Source organism: Odontomachus brunneus, unplaced genomic scaffold (genome assembly GCF_010583005.1).
Source record: "Odontomachus brunneus isolate Ranch 3 - 2012 unplaced genomic scaffold, Obru_v1 Obru_scaffold_024, whole genome shotgun sequence".
In the NCBI taxonomy this organism is placed as follows: Eukaryota; Metazoa; Arthropoda; class Insecta; order Hymenoptera; family Formicidae; genus Odontomachus; species Odontomachus brunneus.
This window is the reverse complement of record NW_022639474.1, coordinates 674,229-694,714: the sequence shown is the minus strand read 5'-3', so window position 1 is coordinate 694,714 and position 20,486 is coordinate 674,229. Positions and strand designations below refer to the sequence as shown.

The following is a 20,486-nucleotide window of genomic DNA, read 5'->3' as shown; positions in this document are numbered from 1 at the left end:
AATGTCTAGGTATAGCTTCCGGAATGGAGCCGTGTCTTGAATCAGCGATATGCCGACGTTTCGCAAACGTTACAGTTTGCATCATCAGGGTTGAGAACTCTGATACTGACAGTATCAGAGTTCTCAACCCTGATGATGCAAACTGCATATCGCTGATTCAAGACACGGCTCCATTCCGGAAACTATATCTAGACATTGTATCAATGGCCGTGAAAGCCTCAAATCTAGTATTAAAAGTAAATAAAAATTAACACACAAAATAAAGTTTAAATTAACACATACATAGATAATTACAAAGTTAATTTTTTTATTTCCTTTTCTTTGTAGGAGCATAATCCGTACACTGCCATGTGCTTCTTATGGAACTACAAGAACGACAAACAGCATAAAGTTTCACGACAGGTAAATATGTAATTTTATATTACTTTTTATATTCTATGATCCAAGAAATCTTGCAGCAAGTGCATTAAAGTGCATACGGCAGCTGGAAGGTATTTAAAATTCGGGAAGTATTGATTTTTAGGTGAGAATAGAAGGACCGATGAAAAGACTAGAAAAACCGGCTTATGAATATATGTACGACAAGGAACCATTGTACTGCAAAATCCGATCTTACCTGTGTCATCAAGACCAGCCAGCCGACTGGGACGATTTGAATCGTCGGTACAATGAAATATTAGCTGAAGCAAAGAACGGAGAAAATTTGTCGATGCCAGATCACTAGTAAGTCTACTATTTTTTAATTTAAATAGTTTACAGTTAGCGAAACGTAAACGCTGCTTATCATAAAAAATAATGTATTATAAATAAAGATGTATCATAAGTAGTACTGATCTTACAAATCGGATATAATACATCTTTTAGAAGCAAAAGAGAAATTAGAAATTTCAGGACTATTTGCTCGCTTGTCGGTAATATCTTGTTACTTTATTTTATTTACTTTAAGTGTAATTCCTCATATTTATAAGGACTCTTACAGAACAATATTAAAACGTCGAAATACAATTTCGAAAGGGACTAAAAAGCCAAGATGTTAAGCGCTACTTCATATTATACATAATAAATTACAAAATCAGACGTTTTGACCATGGGATGTGGTCCTTTTCAGTTGATAATTGTCACAAATCGTCAATGCGAAAGTTCAACCGGTTTTAATCACACGCTGTGTGGATATGGTCGAAATGTCAAAATTCAAATGTATTTCATCATGGCATTTCGGCCACATGTTCGACACAGCGTGTGACTAACATCAATTGACCTTTCGCATTGACGATTTGTGACAATTATCAATTGAAAAAAACCAAGGTGCAGGTGTTAAGCGCTATTTTATTGTACATAATAAATTACAAAATCAGACTTTTCGGCCATGGGATGTGGTTCTTTCCAGTTGATAATTGTCACAAATCGTCAATGCGAAAGGTCAATTGGTTTTAGTCACATGCTGTGTCGAATATATGGCCGAAATGCCATGGTGAAATGCATTTGAATTTTGACATTTCGACCATATCCACACAGCGTGTGATTAAAACCGGTTGACCTTTCGCATCGACGATTTGTGACAATTATGAAAAGGACCACATCCCATGGTCGAAACGTCTGATTTTGTAATTTATTATGTATAATATGAAGTAGCGCTTAACCTTGGCTCTTAGTCCCTTTCAAAATTGTATTTTGTAAAATTATAGAGCTGTACATAAGCTTCTTATATATAACGGTAAAATTTCAAATGTTACATTTTCCAGCAGATTCCGCGTATCTAATTAACAAACAAAAACAAAATTATTTTAAAAAAAGAAACACAGTAGGAAACAACAAAGCGTTGCATTTTGACGAATACGATGGAATCTACTTAGAAATATATAGAAAAAGTTAACGAAAAATTTAGTATCATTTATCAATTAATATTATTTACGTTTTCAGCGTCGCTTACAAATTGGCACCCGAGATGATGGAATTTTTTTATGCGTGGGACGAGTTAATCGCCGATCGAATACGTTTCGAGAAGAATAAATTAACTGGACGTTGGGAACATCAGAGAATAGCAGCGTAATTTTGTATAAAGTCTCATCGTCATGATGTCGATTTTGTCGTCTTCCTCTTGGATTTTCGGATATTTAAAATGATCGAAAAACTTGTAATACTTTAAAAGTTGTTATATAACCACATTGCATAATAAGGTATTACGTGTTTTTTCCCTAAATATTTTAAGAAATTCTATTCCCATAATTCCAGAATCCAAAGTCTTGATCTCTAAATCCGAATTCTAAAATGAGATCTCTCGAAATACAATTTTTCCAAATATTAGAAATTACCCAGGGCCCAACAAACTTCACTACAAGGCTTTCATACTTCAAAGCCATTCTTCGTTTTAAAAATCTCTTCCTCTGTCCTAAATGAGTCCCTGTACTCAGTCAATACTCTTCTCTTTGTATCTCAACGCAACATTTGTTCAGCTTTAAACTCGTGCATCACTTTCACGGATTAATGAATGAAGTTCCTTCTAAATTAAATTAAATGTCAATTAAAGTGATAGATACCCTAACTCTAATCCCAATAACCGACTAATTCAAGCTATTCAACGGAGTTAGCGAAGTCCTTAAAGAGAATTTGCACTGTCCACACTTTGATTGAAGAGGATTCACGTAAGGAATCCGTAATAGAAGGGAATATCCGCTATTTAAAGCATTGCAACGTATGATATCGAGACGCAAGAACATGTATGCCTGCCATCTTATCATCTTATCATCATATGTCTTTTTAATAAAAAATCCAACTTCCTTTTTCACGTATGAGATATTTCAAGACGATGAATTCCGAGTGGAACCGATGGAAACTGAGATATCGACTCAAGCTGTGCGCGTCGGTCAATAAACTTCCCGCCAACGTCGCTCGTGGCCGACTTCCTAATGCTCCAAGCGACAAGACCAATGACAGTGCCGGGATTGAAGGTCACGTGGCCAGCTAATGCCCTCAGTGCGACTACGCGGGAACGTAGCTCGCCAATTGGTTGTGGACGAACGTTTACTCGTTTCCACGGCGCAAGTATCGCCCGGCTGGAGCCGATGAGACGCTCAATCCGTAAAAACGTGCTTGAGTGCGCGACGTAGCGCAGTGGGTCAGCCGGCATTGATTCGGCAGCACATGTGAAAGATATCGCGAACGATGCCCGTTCACGTGTCCACCAGGCCCGATGGCAGAATCGACTGTTACCTTCTTTTGGAAGACGGCAGTTTTTATCCAGGAAAACGTTTCGGTGCCAACGTACCCGTCGACGGTGAAATTGGTGAGTTACATGAGTATCGAGCACATGTGCTGCTTGGAGGTGCACGCGTCCATGTGCGCACTCGCTTTGGGTCCGACCGTTGTATATTGGCAGCGTGTATTACGCGCGCTCTTTTATATGACGGTCCACGTGCTGTTACTCATTCATTTGATAAGAGCCTTATCGATTTCGTAGCAGTCTGTAACAAGCAATGGTATCATCGTATACTTGCATAGACCACACGCAATCAGGAAGTGCGGCGAGTCTTCGCATATTTCAAATGTATTTGCATACGATAACATGTGTACGCGAATAGCGTTCGTATTCTTGGGTCCGTATTCTAAGTATCTCTTTAACGATAAATGAGCCTTTAAAAGTAACTCATAGCCAATCAGAAGGCTTACAAGTCATTATAACGTTTTAGAGGCTATTTAATATAGTTGAAAGAGTATTTAGAATACTGGCCTTCATATGTAATATGTTAAAGAAAAATTCTCTCGAGGCGACATCGTAACTTGGAAAGCGTCCCAGATAGCACAAAATCTTCAGAGAATGTTTTGGGACGTTCTTAGAATGTATGTCCTTAGAACATCCTTAGAACGTTCTTTGAAGTTTTGTGCTGTATGGGGTGTGTCATATCGTCCATTTTCCAGTGAAATTGCTAATTTGCACGCGGAAAAATAGATATTTGATCAAGGCGCGTCTTATCGTGCTATAAAATCTATATAGATACGATGAAACCAATATATTAATTTACAGAGTGATACAAGACGCTTTTCTGAGTCAATAATCTGCTAAACTCGCATTTAAATTGGACTCTCATACACGCACATATGCGGACGAATGTTAGTTTATTTTTGTTTATATGCTTATTCTCAAACAGTATAAAAATTCAAAGAATGCACTAGAAACGTACAAAAGATATTTTAACTTATCTTGAACTTATTTGAAGAGAGATAAGTAATAGACCCTATCTGGGTTCTTGTTTATTTTTATTCACGATAGTTTGTTATGATAGTTATGATAGTTTGTTCACGATAGATAGATGTTTCGAAAGTTAACAATAGCAATTAGAGGTAACCGACATGCGCGCGCGCACTGCGGTAATTTTGAATAAATTAAATTAAAAAATAATAACTTAAATAAAATTAAATTTAAATTTAAAAATAAATAACAGATACTAATAGAAAATTACAAAAAGATTCGAATAATTTTATGCCGTTATTGCTGCAAAATTACCTCGAAATTCTCAACTTAAATGTCACAATACTTCAACTGCCTTTCTTATTTGCATTCGTTTCTGCTTAGAAGCCGGTTTACGATAAGCCACGTAGGTGATTACGTTGCACATATAATATGTAGTGATACTGTTAGATATACACCGCCGTGAAACATGCTGAAGTTAAAAAGTTACAAGATACGTATTCAGTTACGCTTTTATGTAAGAGAAATCTTTTCATGTGAGCATAATATACTCGATTCTATTGTCGTACATTGTCTAACGAGATATCTGAAACCATTTTTATGTAGTAGAAACAGTCCGCGCGAGCTCGCTGATATAAAGTTGCATATATGACGAATTGTACCTCGCGGTCTCTGAGCGTTTTGATCGACAGACACGATGCATGAATACCTAGACGAGCGTCCGATGGATACTCAGTTACAGAACAAAGGTCTTTTGATGCTGAGTGGCGTATTGTATTCGGCGGAAAGTTTTCAAGCGCGAGTCAGCGATACGCACGGCGATGTGCGAAAATTAACATTATATAGAACTGTAGAATAAATTTTCTTCCAAAAAAAAAGATATAAAATTGAGACATTCGGAATAAGAAATTGAATAGCCAAGCAATCAAGTCGAATGATAGTCTGAAAATAATAATAGCTCGCATGGTCTATTTCGAATATGACACTATGACATTATAATAACGTCATTTGTTGTAACGTCATTATATGTTATAATACACAATTATGTAATTAATAAGATATTATATTTGATAAAGATTTTATCTATTGTTAACTTCACTTTTACTTAATTAATCTTCACTAACGATATCTCATTTAGTTTAGATTGTATCTTCTCGAAAAACAACAAAGCATTAAAATATCGATTTGGTGATATCAACTGATAGGTATCGTTTATTACGCATTAGATAGAAATGTTTGTACGCGATAGCTGTTTTTAATAAGTAAAAATGTAAGTTACAAAATCAATCGAAAGTCAAAGTTCACGAGATAATGTATTTATGTAAAAATAAAATTATGGTCAATAACATATTAGTGTGATAGCTTTGCACGCGTAAATAACAATGAATATTTTTTTTCTAGTTTTCCAGACTGGTCTGATCGGTTATCCGGAATCACTCACGGACCCTTCTTATCACGCCCAAATTTTAGTGCTTACTTATCCACTCATAGGAAATTATGGTATCTTTGGTGACGATAAGGACGAATATGGTATACCATAGTAAGTGATCGCAACAAGATTGAACTCGGAGTCAATTAAAGAGGATTTACGCAGTAACAATATTAATATCTCGTATGTGAAACGAACGATTCAGCGTAGTCGTACAATATTCGCTTTCTCTGACACATACACTGAGAGAAAAATTATATTAAAATCAACAAATATTTATTTGATGTGTGCCATTAACATATTTATTTAAATCTACGTTCTCTTCATTTAAATCAAATATTGCTTACCTGATTTAAATAATCAATATTTGGTTTAAATAAAGAAAATGTAGATTTAAGTAAATATGTTAATGGCACCCATCAAAGAAATATTTGTTGATTTTAATATAATTTTTCTCTCAATGTAGACACGTTTTAAAAACATTTTGACTATTACAAAATTGCAAGTCCAATTTTGAAGAGAAAGGAAAAACTAATAAAGAAGAACAATAATAAGGCAGAAATAATACGTGAGGGTTTAATGTTGTACAATAAAAAAATATTTACATGAGATAATTTAGAGCAACCATCCACTGTAATTCTCTCGAGAAATAGAAATAAAGTTACAAGATGAAAATTGTATATATTAGATCGAATCAATCAGATTCAGCTGTTTGTTTCAAGAATGTTTTCAGAATTCTTTGACCTTCAATTGAGAAGTTCTGAAAAGAACTAATGCCAATTTCTCCTCCATTATAAACGTAGAATTGACACTGACTCTATTACTTGCACTTATCTCGTAAATATTAATTTTGACGCAGTTGGTTCGAATCTCATCGCATTTGGGCTGCTGGACTCGTGGTCGGGGAAGTTTGCGAGAAGCCGAGTCATTGGCGATATATCAAAACCTTATCTCAATGGATGACAGAACAAAATGTACCCGGAATATATGAAGTTGACACACGAGCACTAACAAAAGTTATTCGTGAAAAGGGCACAATTTTGGGCAAGATAATATTCGATCAGCCACCGCAAAATAGTATTCGATCACTTGGCACTTCGATGACAAGTCTATGTATAGAAGATCCCAATAACAGGAATCTGGTGGCAGAAGTTTCCCAGGTAAAATCTACACACATTCTATGAAGAAATATTCCGTAGGAACATTTTATTTTTATTAGCAAACGTGTCGACGTATTTGAATTTAATTTAATACTATTAAACCTTTCATACTAAAAGTGAATAAAATAATAGAATATTATCGTGAAACGTGAGCATATTTTAAAGCTATGGAGGTGTCAGAAATATAAAGAGGCATTATTTAGTAGTATTATTTAGTATTTAGTAGTTTGGATTAATATTTAGTAATAGTTTAATGGAGACTCCATAAAAAAAATCGATATCACCTTTCAACGTGTCCTACTATCTCATAATCATACTATTTTTCAGCCGGTACCAAAAACGTACAATCCGAGCGGACACCCTCGCATATGCGTAGTGGATTGTGGATTGAAGTATAACCAGTTGAGGTGCCTGTTAAGACGTGGTGCTCGCGTAGACATCGTACCTTGGAACCACGACTTGAGAATCGCCGAATACGACGGTCTGTTTCTCAGCAACGGTCCAGGTGATCCCAATATGTGCCGCGAGACCATAAGGAATATCCAGGCGTTTTTCCAAGAAGAAAAGAAAAAAGAGGGAAAGAGAAGACCCATCTTTGGCATATGCCTTGGGCATCAGTTGTTATCTTTGGCCGCTGGATGTGTTACATATAAAATGAAGTACGTATTACGATAGAATAATTTTTATCACGTTGCATGATAGTTATAGATATGATAAATTCGACTAGCTAAAAGCAGACTCGAGGAACCAATTATCGGAGCAACACGTGCCCGAACACATTTCCCATTCCGGAAGTTTCAATCCTGAATCACTTCCTTCCTCTAGCGTTGCTCGACAAAATTACTGTTCCTTCATCAGCGCAATTCCTCCTGTCCCGCGGTACAAAGTAACAACTGTCTGTCATTACAAACGACGCCTGTCACTCGTTTACAGCTACGGCAATCGAGGCCACAATCAACCGGCGACCCATCATGGTACCAAACGTTGCTTCATGACCTCGCAGAATCACGGATTCTGCGTCGACGCGTTTCGACTGCCGACCGATTGGGAGGTACTCTTCACCAACACCAATGACAACAGTAATGAAGGTGTGACTCACACATACCTGCCGTACTTCTCCGTTCAATTTCACCCGGAACACACAGCGGGTCCTGAAGATTTAGAATGTCTCTTCGACGTGTTTCTGGAGAGTGTGAAGGACGAGATCAACGGTTGCCCGCGGATCTCAATAAAGGACAGAATCATTCAGAAACTGACCTACCAACCTGCGGTGCCGGTGGCGGTTAATCGCCCAAAGAAAGTACTGATTTTGGGCTCAGGTGGACTGAGCATCGGTCAGGCCGGAGAATTCGACTACTCAGGCTCGCAGGCGATAAAAGCTCTGAAGGAAGAATCGATACAGACTCTATTAATTAATCCCAATATCGCCACGGTGCAGACTTCGAAAGGCATGGCTGATAAGGTGTACTTCTTGCCGATCACGCCGAAATACGTCGAGCAGGTGAGCTGGAACGCGTCTACAATTCATCTGTTAAATTTTTTATCGACAGTTGCTGCCTTAATAATAAATCATTTGAACACTCAACGTGAAAATATCCTTCTCCAATTAATCTGTTTTAGGTAATACGATCGGAGAGGCCGGACGGAGTGCTATTGACATTCGGTGGACAAACCGCTCTCAATTGCGGCGTGGAACTTGAGAAGAATGGAGTGTTTGCGAAATACAATATTAAAATCTTAGGAACACCGATCGAGTCTATCATACAAACCGAGGACAGAAAAATGTTCGCAGATCGCATTGGCGAAATAAATGAAAGAGTTGCACCGAGTGCTGCTGTGTATTCTATTCAAGAGGTAAATAGTTTCTTTTCACGAATTCTTACACGGAGAAAAATAATTTTGCTCTTTTAGTAAAATCGCGTTGCTACTACACATTTGTAGTGCATCAAAAAAATTTAGTTGACGTAACTAATTTTACTAATTTTACAAATTATTCGTTATTAGAGCAGAAGTATTTTTGTTGCCAGGATAGAAAAAATTTGTTGAGTGTATTTGTTCTAAGAATCACGTTAATTTGCTATTGATGCAAAATAATGTACCCTATAGCAAATTTATTTGCTATCGGAACAAAACTGCAACTGCTTATATAAATCCATCATAGTTCTTATAGCAAAATAATTTATAGATTCAACAAATTATATCCAGCAAATGATTAGTACTCTTAGCAAATCTTTTTGCTGTCCATATAATAACGAAAAGATTTTGCTAAACCAGCAGAAAATTTGCTGGGCCAGCAAATTATTTTTCTCTGTGTATAAATTAGAATATTTTCCTTAACGTCTTACTTATAAAATTGTCGTAAGCTTATTGTTTGTAACCAATGTTATACTAATGAATATAAAATTCTCATTTAGTAAAACCTTTCATGGAAAATTAATAATAAACTAATTACTGTAATTACTGATTATTGTGATTACTATAATATGATTACACGGAGAAAAATAATTTGCTGGCCCAAATTTGTTAGCAAATTTTCTGCTAGTCTAGCAAAATCTTTTCGGTATTATATGGGTAGCAAAAAGATTTGCTAAAAGTATTAATCACTATTTGCTAGATATAATTTACTGAATCTACAAATTATTTTGCTGTAAGAACCATGATGGATTTATATAAGCAGTTGCAGTTTTGTTCCAATAGCAAATAAATTTGCTAAGGATACATTATTTTACATCGATAGCAAATTAACGTGATTCTTAGGACAAATACACTCAACAAATTTTTTTTATCCTAGCAACAAAACTACTTCTGCTCTGATAACAAATAATTTGTAAAATTAGTTACATCAATTAAATTTTTTTGCTGTCACTACAAATATGCAATAGCAACGACGATTTTGCTAAAAGAGCAAAATTATTTTTCTGCGTGTAAGATTATGATCTTACGGTAATTTTTAAAAATTCATGCTATCAGAATTTCATTCCTTCTCGAACAGGCATTAGATGCTGCAGAACAATTGGGCTATCCTGTTATGGCACGTGCTGCGTTTTCACTCGGCGGTCTTGGATCCGGATTTGCGAATACGAAGGACGAACTCAGAATATTGGCCCAGCAAGCTTTGGCTCATTCCAGCCAATTGATAATCGACAAATCTCTGAAAGGTTGGAAAGAAGTCGAGTACGAAGTTGTTCGGGATGCGTATGACAACTGCATTACGGTGTGTAACATGGAGAACGTCGATCCTCTCGGTATCCACACCGGTGAATCAATCGTTGTAGCACCGAGTCAAACACTATCGAATAAGGAGTACAACATGCTGCGAACTACCGCCATAAACGTCATCAGACATTTCGGCATTGTCGGAGAGTGCAATATTCAGTATGCTCTGAACCCCTCTTCCGAGGAGTACTACATTATTGAAGTGAACGCCAGATTGTCCAGAAGTTCAGCTTTAGCCAGCAAAGCTACCGGGTATCCTTTGGCTTACGTAGCCGCTAAATTGGCTCTAGGAATACGTCTTCCGGACATTCGGAACTCCGTCACTGGAGATACAACGGCTTGCTTTGAGCCCAGTCTCGATTATTGCGTGGTCAAAATACCAAGATGGGATCTCAGCAAATTTCATCGTGTCTGCACCAAAGTATAAACCAACTCTCAATGTAACTCAAGGTGATAGTTCATTTGACTTGTTTATTTAATATTGCTGCGCCTTACAGATCGGCAGTTCCATGAAGAGCGTGGGCGAAGTGATGGCGATCGGCCGTAAATTCGAGGAGGCTTTCCAGAAGGCATTGAGAATGGTTGACGAGAACGTGAACGGCTTCGATCCTTACGTGAAGCCGGTCAACGACGAGGAGTTGGAGAAGCCGACCGACAAGAGAATGTTCGTCCTCGCCGCTTCGATCAAGGCCGGTTACACGGTCGATCGGCTGTACGAGCTCACCAAGATCGATCGTTGGTTCCTCGAGAAGATGAAGAACATCATTGACTATTACACGATCCTAGAGAACACCGACCACACGAAACTCATGCACGACGTGTTGCTGGGCGCGAAGAAAATCGGCTTCTCGGATAAACAGATCGCTGCTGTAGTGAAGAGTTCAGAATTGGCAGTTAGATTGCAGAGACAAGAACACCGCATACTACCTATGGTCAAGCAGATTGATACGGTTGCTGCTGAATGGCCAGCCACTACAAATTATCTCTATCTGACATACAGTGGCACTACTGACGATGTGGAATTTCCTGGAGGATATACGATGGTGATAGGTAAATGTTACTCCCTACATATATCTCTCTTTGTCGTCGTGTCTCTGTTATTAGCCATTCACTCTATTGTCGGAGATAGAATCTCCTTGACAAGAAAACACAGGTATATGAGGAATAAAGATAAGTTTAAATAAAATAAAAATTATGATGCGTTAATGCTTAAAATTGAACTCTTGATAACGATCCTCACTGATACGAATAGTCTCATCAATGTCATTGTATTGTAGCTACTCATATTAAGAAATATACTAGCCAATTAATGATCAATTAATCTAGAAGGCACAAGATCTCCAGAGAATATCCTAGAGACATTCTCAAAAGTGTCCTTAGAATGTCCTGTGGAGATCTGTGCTGTTTGGGTAATGGCTAATCAATTAAGTAGAAATTCTATTTGGTAAATGCCGGGTGATAATGTCACGTGGAAAAACATAAGTAAACGAGTACATTAAGAAAGAATAAAATGAAGTATCTTAACATACCTCTATTAAAAATGAGCGATATCTCTTTCAGGTTCCGGGGTATACAGAATCGGCAGCTCGGTGGAGTTCGACTGGTGTGCCGTGAGTTGTTTGCGCGAACTGCGAAATCTTGGGCGCAAAACCATCATGGTGAATTACAATCCGGAAACTGTTAGTACCGACTACGACATGAGCGACCGATTGTACTTCGAGGAGATCTCCTTCGAGGTGGTGATGGATATATACGATCGTGAGTGCCCTGAAGGTATTATTCTGTCTATGGGCGGACAGCTACCTAACAATATTGCCATGGATCTACATAGACAGCAAGCACGAATCCTCGGAACCTCGCCGGAATCAGTCGACGGCGCCGAGAATCGCTTCAAGTTCTCCCGTATGCTCGACGGCATCGGTATATCGCAACCGAGGTGCGATTCAGTACACAAATTCGAGAAGTTTCGCGCGATTTTTCGCATACAATTTGCAACTGTTTCTTTTCGTTTCAGATGGAAAGAATTAACGAACTTGAAGTCCGCCATTGAATTTTGCGAGACAGTCGGCTATCCGTGCCTTGTTCGCCCTTCGTACGTACTGAGCGGAGCTGCGATGAATGTCGCCCATTCGCATCAGGATCTCGAGTCTTATTTGAAAAGCGCCAGCGAAGTCAACAAGGAACATCCAGTCGTGATATCAAAATTCATTCTCGAAGCAAAGGAGATCGATGTTGATGCTATAGCTTACGAAGGGATCATTTTATGTATGGCAGTCTCCGAACATGTAGAAAACGCTGGAGTTCATTCAGGTGACGCTACATTGGTAACACCACCACAGGATATTAATCCAGAGACTCTGATGAAGATAAAGAGCATTTCCAAAGCAGTAGCTGCGTCCTTGGGAGTTACCGGTCCCTTCAACATGCAGTTGATCGCAAAGGTAGGTTTTGTACACTTCGTTTTAGGAATGTTAAAAGAAGATAACAATCAAAAAGAGCTAATCTCTGAGTAAAACTTTAATTAATGGCTAGGATTTTTATCACCTAAAAAGAAAAGAAATCGATGATAGAATATATATTGTTTCATTCAGGATAACGAGTTGAAGGTGATCGAATGTAACGTCAGAGTATCAAGATCTTTCCCTTTTGTCTCGAAAACTTTGGATCACGATTTCGTCGCAATGGCAACTCGAATTATCATTGGGGAAAGAATAGATCCTGTGGACGTTCTAGCTGGTTGCGGAAAAGTTGCAGTGAAAGTACCCCAATTTTCTTTCTCTCGGCTGGCCGGTAAGAATTTAGTCAATTATACGCGAATGTACAAATGTTAATTTATACTCAAGCAACATTATGTTTACATCATTTCTCAATATATAACAAATTGTTTTTAACGTGCATAATTAATTTTTGGATAATTTCTAATTGCTTAAATTCTAATTTGAAAATATGTGTCTTGTTATTCGACGTTTAATTAAAAACCATTGTTACTCGTTATCAAAATTTATCATATAGTTTAAAAAGTGATTGAAATTTGATCGATACCGTCAATGACGTTGATGTAATTAAAGGCGCTGACGTAACTCTGGGTGTCGAGATGGTATCTACAGGCGAAGTAGCGTGCTTCGGCGACAATCGTTACGAGGCTTACCTAAAAGGCATGATAAGCACCGGCTTTCACATTCCTCAGAGAGGTATTTTACTCTCTATAGGAAGTTTCAAGGTAACTCAATTGCTAAAATAAAACAACTCTTTTTATTTCTGTCCTTGCAAGTATCCGAGATATTCCGCAATATTGACAGATTGTACTAATTGCAAATCGGAACTGATATCTTGCAATCATATGATCCTTTTGCAGCATAAAATGGAACTGCTCCCATCTATTAGAAGCCTTAAGAACATGGGTTACAAGCTGTATGCCAGCATGGGTACTGCGGACTTCTACACAGAGCATGGAGTCGAGGTAAGTGAGAAAAATGTTTATTAATTATTGTTCTATGCTGAACATAATATTCAATTATTGCTCATGCGGCTACATGTGTGGAAGAAAATGATTATTTACAAGAATGATTTGAAAAGGAGTCGTGTATGACAATTATCTGTGAATTAATTAAATAAGAATATGTTTTAATAGAAAATTCGTTGTGTTAGATAATTTTAACTAGAACAATTGGTTGCTACTTTTAAATTATCTTGTCAATGACTAATCATTTGGTTTTTTATACAACCACGCGAAGATCGGATATCGACAATTCAGCACGATAAGCATGCTCAGTCTTCTACCTAAATTGATTATCACCCGCCCTTGAAATATAACAATGAATACCGTTTAGATGATCTCATATCTCCAATTTGTTCCTAATATTGTCACGTACGCATCGAGGGAAAGGATTGTTCGTGCCCGACAGATCATCTACGTTTTGCTCTTGATAGACGCGCATGCTATATGTACGTCGTTTCCGTTAAAAACGATTCGTTTTGATTATCTGCTAAGGAAACGACTCTCTGGGTTGTACCAGAAGCCGACTCGTCAGTTTGCTCCCTCGATGTAGGGTTTTTCAAGATGGAAGTAATTTCGTTGCTTTGGTCCTCACTTGATTTCGCAGTGTTCGCAGACTTCACCTGCGTGTTTTCCTTGACTTCCTTAGTTTCTTCTTTAAATCGTACTTCATAGGCGGTCTTGGCTTCAGAAGTGGCCTTGGTTTCGTTGGTGGTTTTCGCGACCTTGTTTTTACGATTCTCGCGACTAGGCTGTGATTGCTTCTCCCTCGATTCCACCGTGACGTTGGCGACGGTGACTTCTTTTAAGAAACGGTCTTTCAAAGTGCCAGCAAATAAAGGTGCCTCGCCGTTTCTCTTAGGTGTCTCCGGAAGTTCGTTTTGCGGCGTTCGTAAACTCGTCGTTCTCATCTTCAGGGCTTTGATCTTGTCACGATAAGCCCTAGCATCATCCGTGTATCTACTTAGCTCCGAGAGGATGATCGAAAGCCGATCTGCTTGATCGAGATAAACCTTTTTCTGCTGATAAGCTCGATACTGTTGACAACGCTCGGCCATTTTTATGAAGTGTCTGACAAAGAAGTCCAACAGAGCGCCTAGTCTTACACCCTCCAGCTCTCCGCAGCGCACCTAGAAAAAAATAAAAGAAAGTGAAGGCACGAGTCAGCCGTGACTCCCGAGCTATTAATCGCGAAGGAAGACAGATAAGATTAGATTTGCGAGAAATCTTCGTGTAAGTCACGAGTTGATCCCGCGGTTTTTCATGGTCAATTACGATAATAGTATGTCGCACTGAATAGCTCGTTAAGAACGTTGATCGATAGGGATCTTATCGCTCGAGGAACTTACCGAGATCTCGATGATGGAGTCCGTCGCCCTACGTGGATTAATCAACGTTTTATTCGTGACCACTCGCGTGTATATCTTCTTTTCGGTCTGCGATTTGGCATTGTCCCAAAAACCGCCCGGCCTATTGTAAATCTCATCCCTGGCCATGTGGAAATCGTCGTGCCCCTTCGACATAAATACAGGCTTCGCCGACAGGCCTAACGCCGGATTCACCAAAGCCAACTTGTCTACTGTCAATATATTCAACAACTTCTCGTACTCCAGCCGCGGAAAGAACTTCTCGCTATGTCTGATGTTTTCCATCGCGTGGAACACGTACATGATCGGGTTCTCGATTATCCTTTTCAGTTGCTTCTGGGTGTGCAGCAGGTGATCGGACGGCATACTCTGGAACACGTTCTTATCGCGGACGAAGTAGTCGGGCATAGTCGGCTCGTTTTGGCTGAGACCACGGTAAAGACTTTTCAATAACTTGATCAGACATTCGCCGATTCGATTGTCGGGCCACTTGGAGGGTCTGTCGTCCTCCTCAATCAACCAAAACATCTTGTTTCTAATGTGAGAGGTCGTCAGACCATACATAGTATCAAAGACAGGTCTTATGAAGGTCTTGTGAAGCATCAGCGCGATTAGATACACCTGAACTTGTGATTGCGTCATGCAGGTCTCTAGATATCGCTCCGCGGCTGGAAACATCAGCTGCCACTCGAGTTCGTGATAGACATTGCTGTCTTTCTGCGGCAGAAATCCTTCGGGTACCACGTAACAGCCAAAGTCCTTCACTTTACTGATATCGTTATAGGTCGGCCACGTACTTCTCGGCCGATCCAACCACTCTTGAGCGTATTCTGGCCACTGCAACCGTATCGCCGGCGTCACTTCATACGACTCGACTCTGCAGAGTCTGGAGTTGTGCGACACCATGATCTTGTCGCAATAGATAACCGAGCCTTCGAGCTTTACGTCGTCTAAGTCCTCTTGGTCGAAATCGAGCGGTTGGCCCAGTTGATCCTTGAAAAGATTGACGAAGTGCCTCATGAATTCCATGCTGCTGATATAAAAGACCTCGTAGTTGCGCCTCCTCATGGCCATCCTGAGGCGACGCTGCTTACTGTTCTGCACTTGCTTCTTCTCTTCTCGCGCATCATAGATCTTGCCCTCTTTGGTGTGTATGACTTTCTTGAAGCACCGTTGTGGTATCTTCGCGTTCAACATCGAGTAGATCTCAGTCGACGCATCTGGGATCGCTTTGTCGCTGTAACTCTGTTGGGAGTTGCACGTGGAGGCTGTGTCCCGATCCACGTCACAGGCGAGCGCCACACTGGATGTCTGCGTTATTTGGCAACTGCTGTCGCTGTCACTGTCAACTGCATAATGCCCGGATCGGTATCCGGAACTCGTGCTGCCCGCTGGACTACGGCTGTTCGTCTTCTTTGATTTTGTCATACCAGGTCGGACGTGTCGCTGATAACTTCCGGATTTTGCCGCCAATTCGCTCTTCGGCCAGGACTTCTTGTTTATTCGGTCCTCCGAAGCCGAGGACACGTGCTCGTAGTCGGACTCAGGCCTAATGTTATGATTGGATCGAGCTTCGTACAAGTTTTCACGCGAATGATACGCCTGGTCCTTATATATGGTCTTGTTGTTATGTATATTAGGCAAAGATCTGGCGTTACAGGTCTCGAGGTTGCTTTTCTTGATCTGCTGAGAAAGAACAATCTTCGAGGTAGGCTTTGGACCGTAAATACTGTCGCCATCGCTGTATATCTCGTCGTCATCCTCCGCTGAGGGTTCGATATCTTCCTTATTCACAGAGTTATTCGGGAACGTCTCGTCGAGGAACTCCAATCGTACGTATCCTGTCGACAGGACACGTATAACTTCAGTTATTTTAAGATATGCATGGTTGTGGCTTCTTTTATCGTTATATAAATTGTTTCAATTTAGAATGGGAATCGTTTTTTTGAGCAAATAACATTTAAAACCTTGTTTCTGAAGTTCTTTTTGAAGAGTTCGATACTAATTCTCAGCGATAAATTTTGTTAGGTCTCTAGTATCATTTAATGTACATTGCATTAAAAGAAAAGATGGAATTTAATAATTTTATCAGGAAATGGTTTAAATTATTTTAAACTATTTCTTATATTTTACTCTCAATTATACGTAATGACAGAGAATTTGGGAGACGCTTGGCGTAATTCACTCACCTTGATGTTCACTCGGTTTCACCAACGTGTTATACGTAATCTCATTGGTCACACTGATATATTCCGCCATGTAAGGGTGCTCTGTGATTTCGATATTGTCGTGTACGACGTAAATACGAATGGGGTGTAGTGGTTCGATGGTTGGACGAGAAGTCTGTCGCGACGAGGTGAAGGCAACATTATGCGAGACATGTTCCTGGAGAACATCCGGCATCAAAACGTGCTTTTGGGTTGGTAGTTTGTCATTTAGCTTCGCTTCGGAAGACGAAGCCAGAGTCTCTTTGACACGGATAATATTTCTGAAAAGAAATTTGATTGTTAGATTCACGTAATTCAATTAATTTGCCTTTACTAGTCTTGTCAATTATTTTTAATATCACAATTCACATACGATAGGACGTAACAACAAAAGTAAAATCAAATATTCAACAAATTGTCAAGTGACTTTTGATACTACACAATATGATAAAAATGGTATGCGTAAACGGGCAACCCAATGAACAATCCACTCAGTTCAATTATCAAAACGTATAGTTATTATGTAATAGATGAGATTTTTTATTGTGCGCTCAATTGTCGAGCGCAATCTAGACAGGTAACTAATTATAACTTAAAAAAGCAAGAACAACTGGAACAATTCAAACGTGTTTCCTCTTGGCAGAATTATTATCTCGTCGAAAAAAATGTTTTTTGTACGCGATACAGATTTTTAGATTAGATTAAGTCAAATCAAGTGGATATCAATCTTAATGAATCAATAAGTCTTATATGTCCGAGTAATCCTTTCACACCTTCTCACATACACATTATTTTAGGCATGGTCATTTTCGACAAATAAAAATCAATTCCACTGTAAGATTTGGTTTGATTTTCTAAGAGTATAACAAATTAGATATTTATGTATATACTTATTCATTCGCACATTAAGTCTCACTATTTCACGCAATTGCTTCATTATTAACTCCGTTAATATCTCAATAACATCCAACTATGTTATTCCGTCCCAAGGTTTTATTTTTACACTCTGTCGATCGACACTGCGCCACGAACGATTGCCTGGCAATTACACTGTGTAAAACACTGACAGGAACGAGTGCTTACTCCTCATAATTTTGAAAGAACTGGACACACATCATGAGATTATTTAGGATAAAACTCTCCGGGTTTCTCTTGATAGATTTCCTTATCAACATTAGTTCCACGTCCTCATAATCCTCATTGTTCTGGCTGCTGGGCGTATCAGATGGATTAAATCCGCCCTTCTTCCCTTTTCCCCGAGCACCGCCTTTGACTTTCGAACTCCTGATGCCCATTCTCTCGTTGGGAGGTCGCTATCGAATCGCATAACAAGATGGACACGTGATACGATCACGCGAAAAGCGCGTCCTCGAGACTGCGATCCACCCTGTAGGTCACTTCAGGTTTTCCTTCTTCACTCTGGTGATCTTGTAAGGTCGTTGATAGCGGAGAACGGCATCGTACGCGTGAAGACACGATGGTAAACGACGAGACAGTAGTCCTCTCGCGGGGTGTCGCTGTCGATAAATAGCTATCTCGTTATCAAGCAGGACGCTTTTAATCGGCCACTTACTATTGGCTATCTGCAAATATACCTGATATAAAATATTTCGTGCATGATCACACTCTGACACCGGTACGATAAAATTGTAGTATTTCGCTGAGTTCGCCAATTGTCAGCAACTTCCTATCATGATGAGCTCAACAATCCGTGATTTTAGGGATAGTGTCGACGTTGATCGAAGCGGTACTTCTCAGATAGACATATTTGGATCGAAGCGATACTTCTCAGATAGATATAACACAGTTTTGGCATATTGTCTGAACAGTGACCGAATTGAGAATTAAAAATTGTACCACAAGTATACAAAAATAACATGCAAACATTTAAGATATACCTGTGTGATACAACTGTGAACAGCACAATATATTTAAAATATATTGTTTTAAGAAATACGCTATTTCATTACGCCATATTTTGAATCAAAACGTTGACTTCTAATCAATAACTTATACAACAAGAACTTTTTTTAGTATATAAAAGAAGTCATATCATGAAAATTGCGCTAATATTGCCGATTGTATGCCGGCAAGAGAACGCAATTAATCCAAAGTTATTGATTAGAAGTCAACGTTTTGATTCAAAATATGGCGTAATCCACACAGCAGGACCGTCCCAAATATATCATAAGGATATCTTGAAGATATCGCATATCCCAAATATATCTTTAGGATATCCCTGTAATATATTTTGGATACCTCTGCTGTGTGGGAATAAAATAGCGTATTTCTTAAAACAATATATTTTAAATATATTGTGTTGTTTATAGTTGTATCACACAGGTATACCTTAAATGTTTGCATATTATTTTTAGCATCTCTGTCTATCTAGGTTGTATCGCTTTTATTAAATCAGTAGTATTATCGATTTTCGCGTGTATATTTTTCACTTTTCCTCGTCGTATCATTATTTATTTAATCTAATAATCGCATCTATTAATTCTTAGCCAAATAAAAGATTCTATCAGCAATGTCGTTTTTTATCTTTGAATAAGAGATATCATCGGCACGTAAATTCCATACACAAGTACGAAACTGAAAATTCTTAATGGACAATTGACTTTACAAGTTTGATCGGAAATGTACGAGATGTAAAATACAGAATTTATTTATTTATTTTAAACACAAAATTTAACACAAAGCTTAACAAACTCCAACTTTACCCAGACAACACAACGCCTAAAATCGGGACATAAGACATCTTAAAGATTATCTTTAAGACGTCTTATATCCCAATTTTAGATATTATGTTGTCTTGGTACGTAAGCAGCAATAGCAATCGCTGGAAAAGACGAAGTTATTGATATCACAAGGAAATTGCAATAACGTGGTAATCTATTTTGTGTAATCTTAACTCTTTCCGTGGAAACTTAATTGGTTTTCTTGGTATTATCTAATATACAGTATAAACACGCTCGACAGATTATAGTAAATATTTCTGCAATGGCCTCTTGTTAAATAAGAAATAATCATCATTAACATCATTATTATTGAAACGATCATCATGGATTTATCGCACGTAGACACATACTCTCGTGACACAATGCGATTTCATATGGTGTGATGACAATACGCATGGTCAAAGGTTTAATTCTCTCGACGACTGACGTCAGGTATAGCAATAACGTGAGTGAAATTGCGACTGTTATCTAATCTGCGAGTGAACTCCCTATCGGCAGCATAGAAATTACAAGTTAATCCCGGAACAATGCAATGAGCTCTCAAAAAATAAATATTTTTCGAGAGATATCTGGAATCACCTTTAAGACCGGAAGTATCTTTTCATTTAATGGATAAAAAGAATTTTATAGAAACTGTGGAGAGATTTTTGCAAAGAATTTCGCAGATAATGATACATCGCTTGC

At 38.6% G+C, this 20,486-nt stretch overlaps 3 protein-coding genes across 5 annotated transcripts in view; 2 read left to right on the top strand and 1 right to left on the bottom strand.

The window, feature by feature from the left end:
* The window catches only part of LOC116842374 (pyridoxine-5'-phosphate oxidase-like), a 3,310-nt gene extending 1,130 nt beyond the window's left edge, over positions 1-2,180 (top strand). The window contains exons 4-6 of the mRNA XM_032811497.1: positions 328-402; positions 524-723; positions 1,921-2,180. Of these exons, the coding sequence (XP_032667388.1) occupies positions 328-402; positions 524-723; positions 1,921-2,050 (405 nt within the window). The 3' untranslated portion in view covers positions 2,051-2,180. The remainder of the gene's footprint in view (positions 1-327; positions 403-523; positions 724-1,920) is intronic.
* A 162-nt stretch (positions 2,181-2,342) lies between these two features.
* LOC116842357 (CAD protein) overlaps positions 2,343-20,486 on the top strand; it is a 28,357-nt gene continuing 10,213 nt past the window's right edge. The window contains exons 1-13 of the mRNA XM_032811461.1: positions 2,343-3,283; positions 5,588-5,726; positions 6,475-6,775; positions 7,103-7,434; positions 7,709-8,276; positions 8,396-8,629; positions 9,768-10,412; positions 10,489-11,041; positions 11,552-11,927; positions 12,006-12,432; positions 12,583-12,781; positions 13,060-13,211; positions 13,347-13,451. Of these exons, the coding sequence (XP_032667352.1) occupies positions 3,163-3,283; positions 5,588-5,726; positions 6,475-6,775; positions 7,103-7,434; positions 7,709-8,276; positions 8,396-8,629; positions 9,768-10,412; positions 10,489-11,041; positions 11,552-11,927; positions 12,006-12,432; positions 12,583-12,781; positions 13,060-13,211; positions 13,347-13,451 (4,152 nt within the window). The 5' untranslated portion in view covers positions 2,343-3,162. The remainder of the gene's footprint in view (positions 3,284-5,587; positions 5,727-6,474; positions 6,776-7,102; positions 7,435-7,708; positions 8,277-8,395; positions 8,630-9,767; positions 10,413-10,488; positions 11,042-11,551; positions 11,928-12,005; positions 12,433-12,582; positions 12,782-13,059; positions 13,212-13,346; positions 13,452-20,486) is intronic.
* On the bottom strand, positions 13,453-18,595 carry LOC116842361. Of its 3 annotated transcripts, none has more exons than XM_032811474.1 (4): positions 18,145-18,595; positions 17,044-17,342; positions 14,837-16,695; positions 13,453-14,617 (listed from the first exon to the last, which is right to left on the bottom strand). In XM_032811474.1, exons 1-4 carry the CDS (start codon positions 18,354-18,356, stop codon positions 13,931-13,933), a joined length of 3,057 nt encoding a protein of 1,018 aa, XP_032667365.1. In that variant the 5' UTR covers positions 18,357-18,595; the 3' UTR covers positions 13,453-13,930. The 3 variants fall into 3 exon arrangements, with proteins under 3 accessions (XP_032667365.1, XP_032667366.1, XP_032667367.1); XM_032811475.1 differs by lacking the exon at positions 18,145-18,595 and adding an exon at positions 17,952-18,138; XM_032811476.1 differs by lacking the exon at positions 18,145-18,595 and adding an exon at positions 17,966-18,111.

Bases quoted from the DNA above. Each gene is read 5' to 3' on its own strand.
- LOC116842361 (XM_032811474.1), bottom strand. From the start codon at position 18,356: ATGGGCATCAGGAGTTCGAAAGTCAAAGGCGGTGCTCGGGGAAAAGGG. The intron at 17,343-18,144 runs GTAAGCACTCGT...ATTTCTTTTCAG, and splicing joins TTCTTTCAAAATTATGAGGA to AAATATTATCCGTGTCAAAG. The intron at 14,618-14,836 runs GTAAGTTCCTCG...ATTTTTTTCTAG, and splicing joins ACTCCATCATCGAGATCTCG to GTGCGCTGCGGAGAGCTGGA.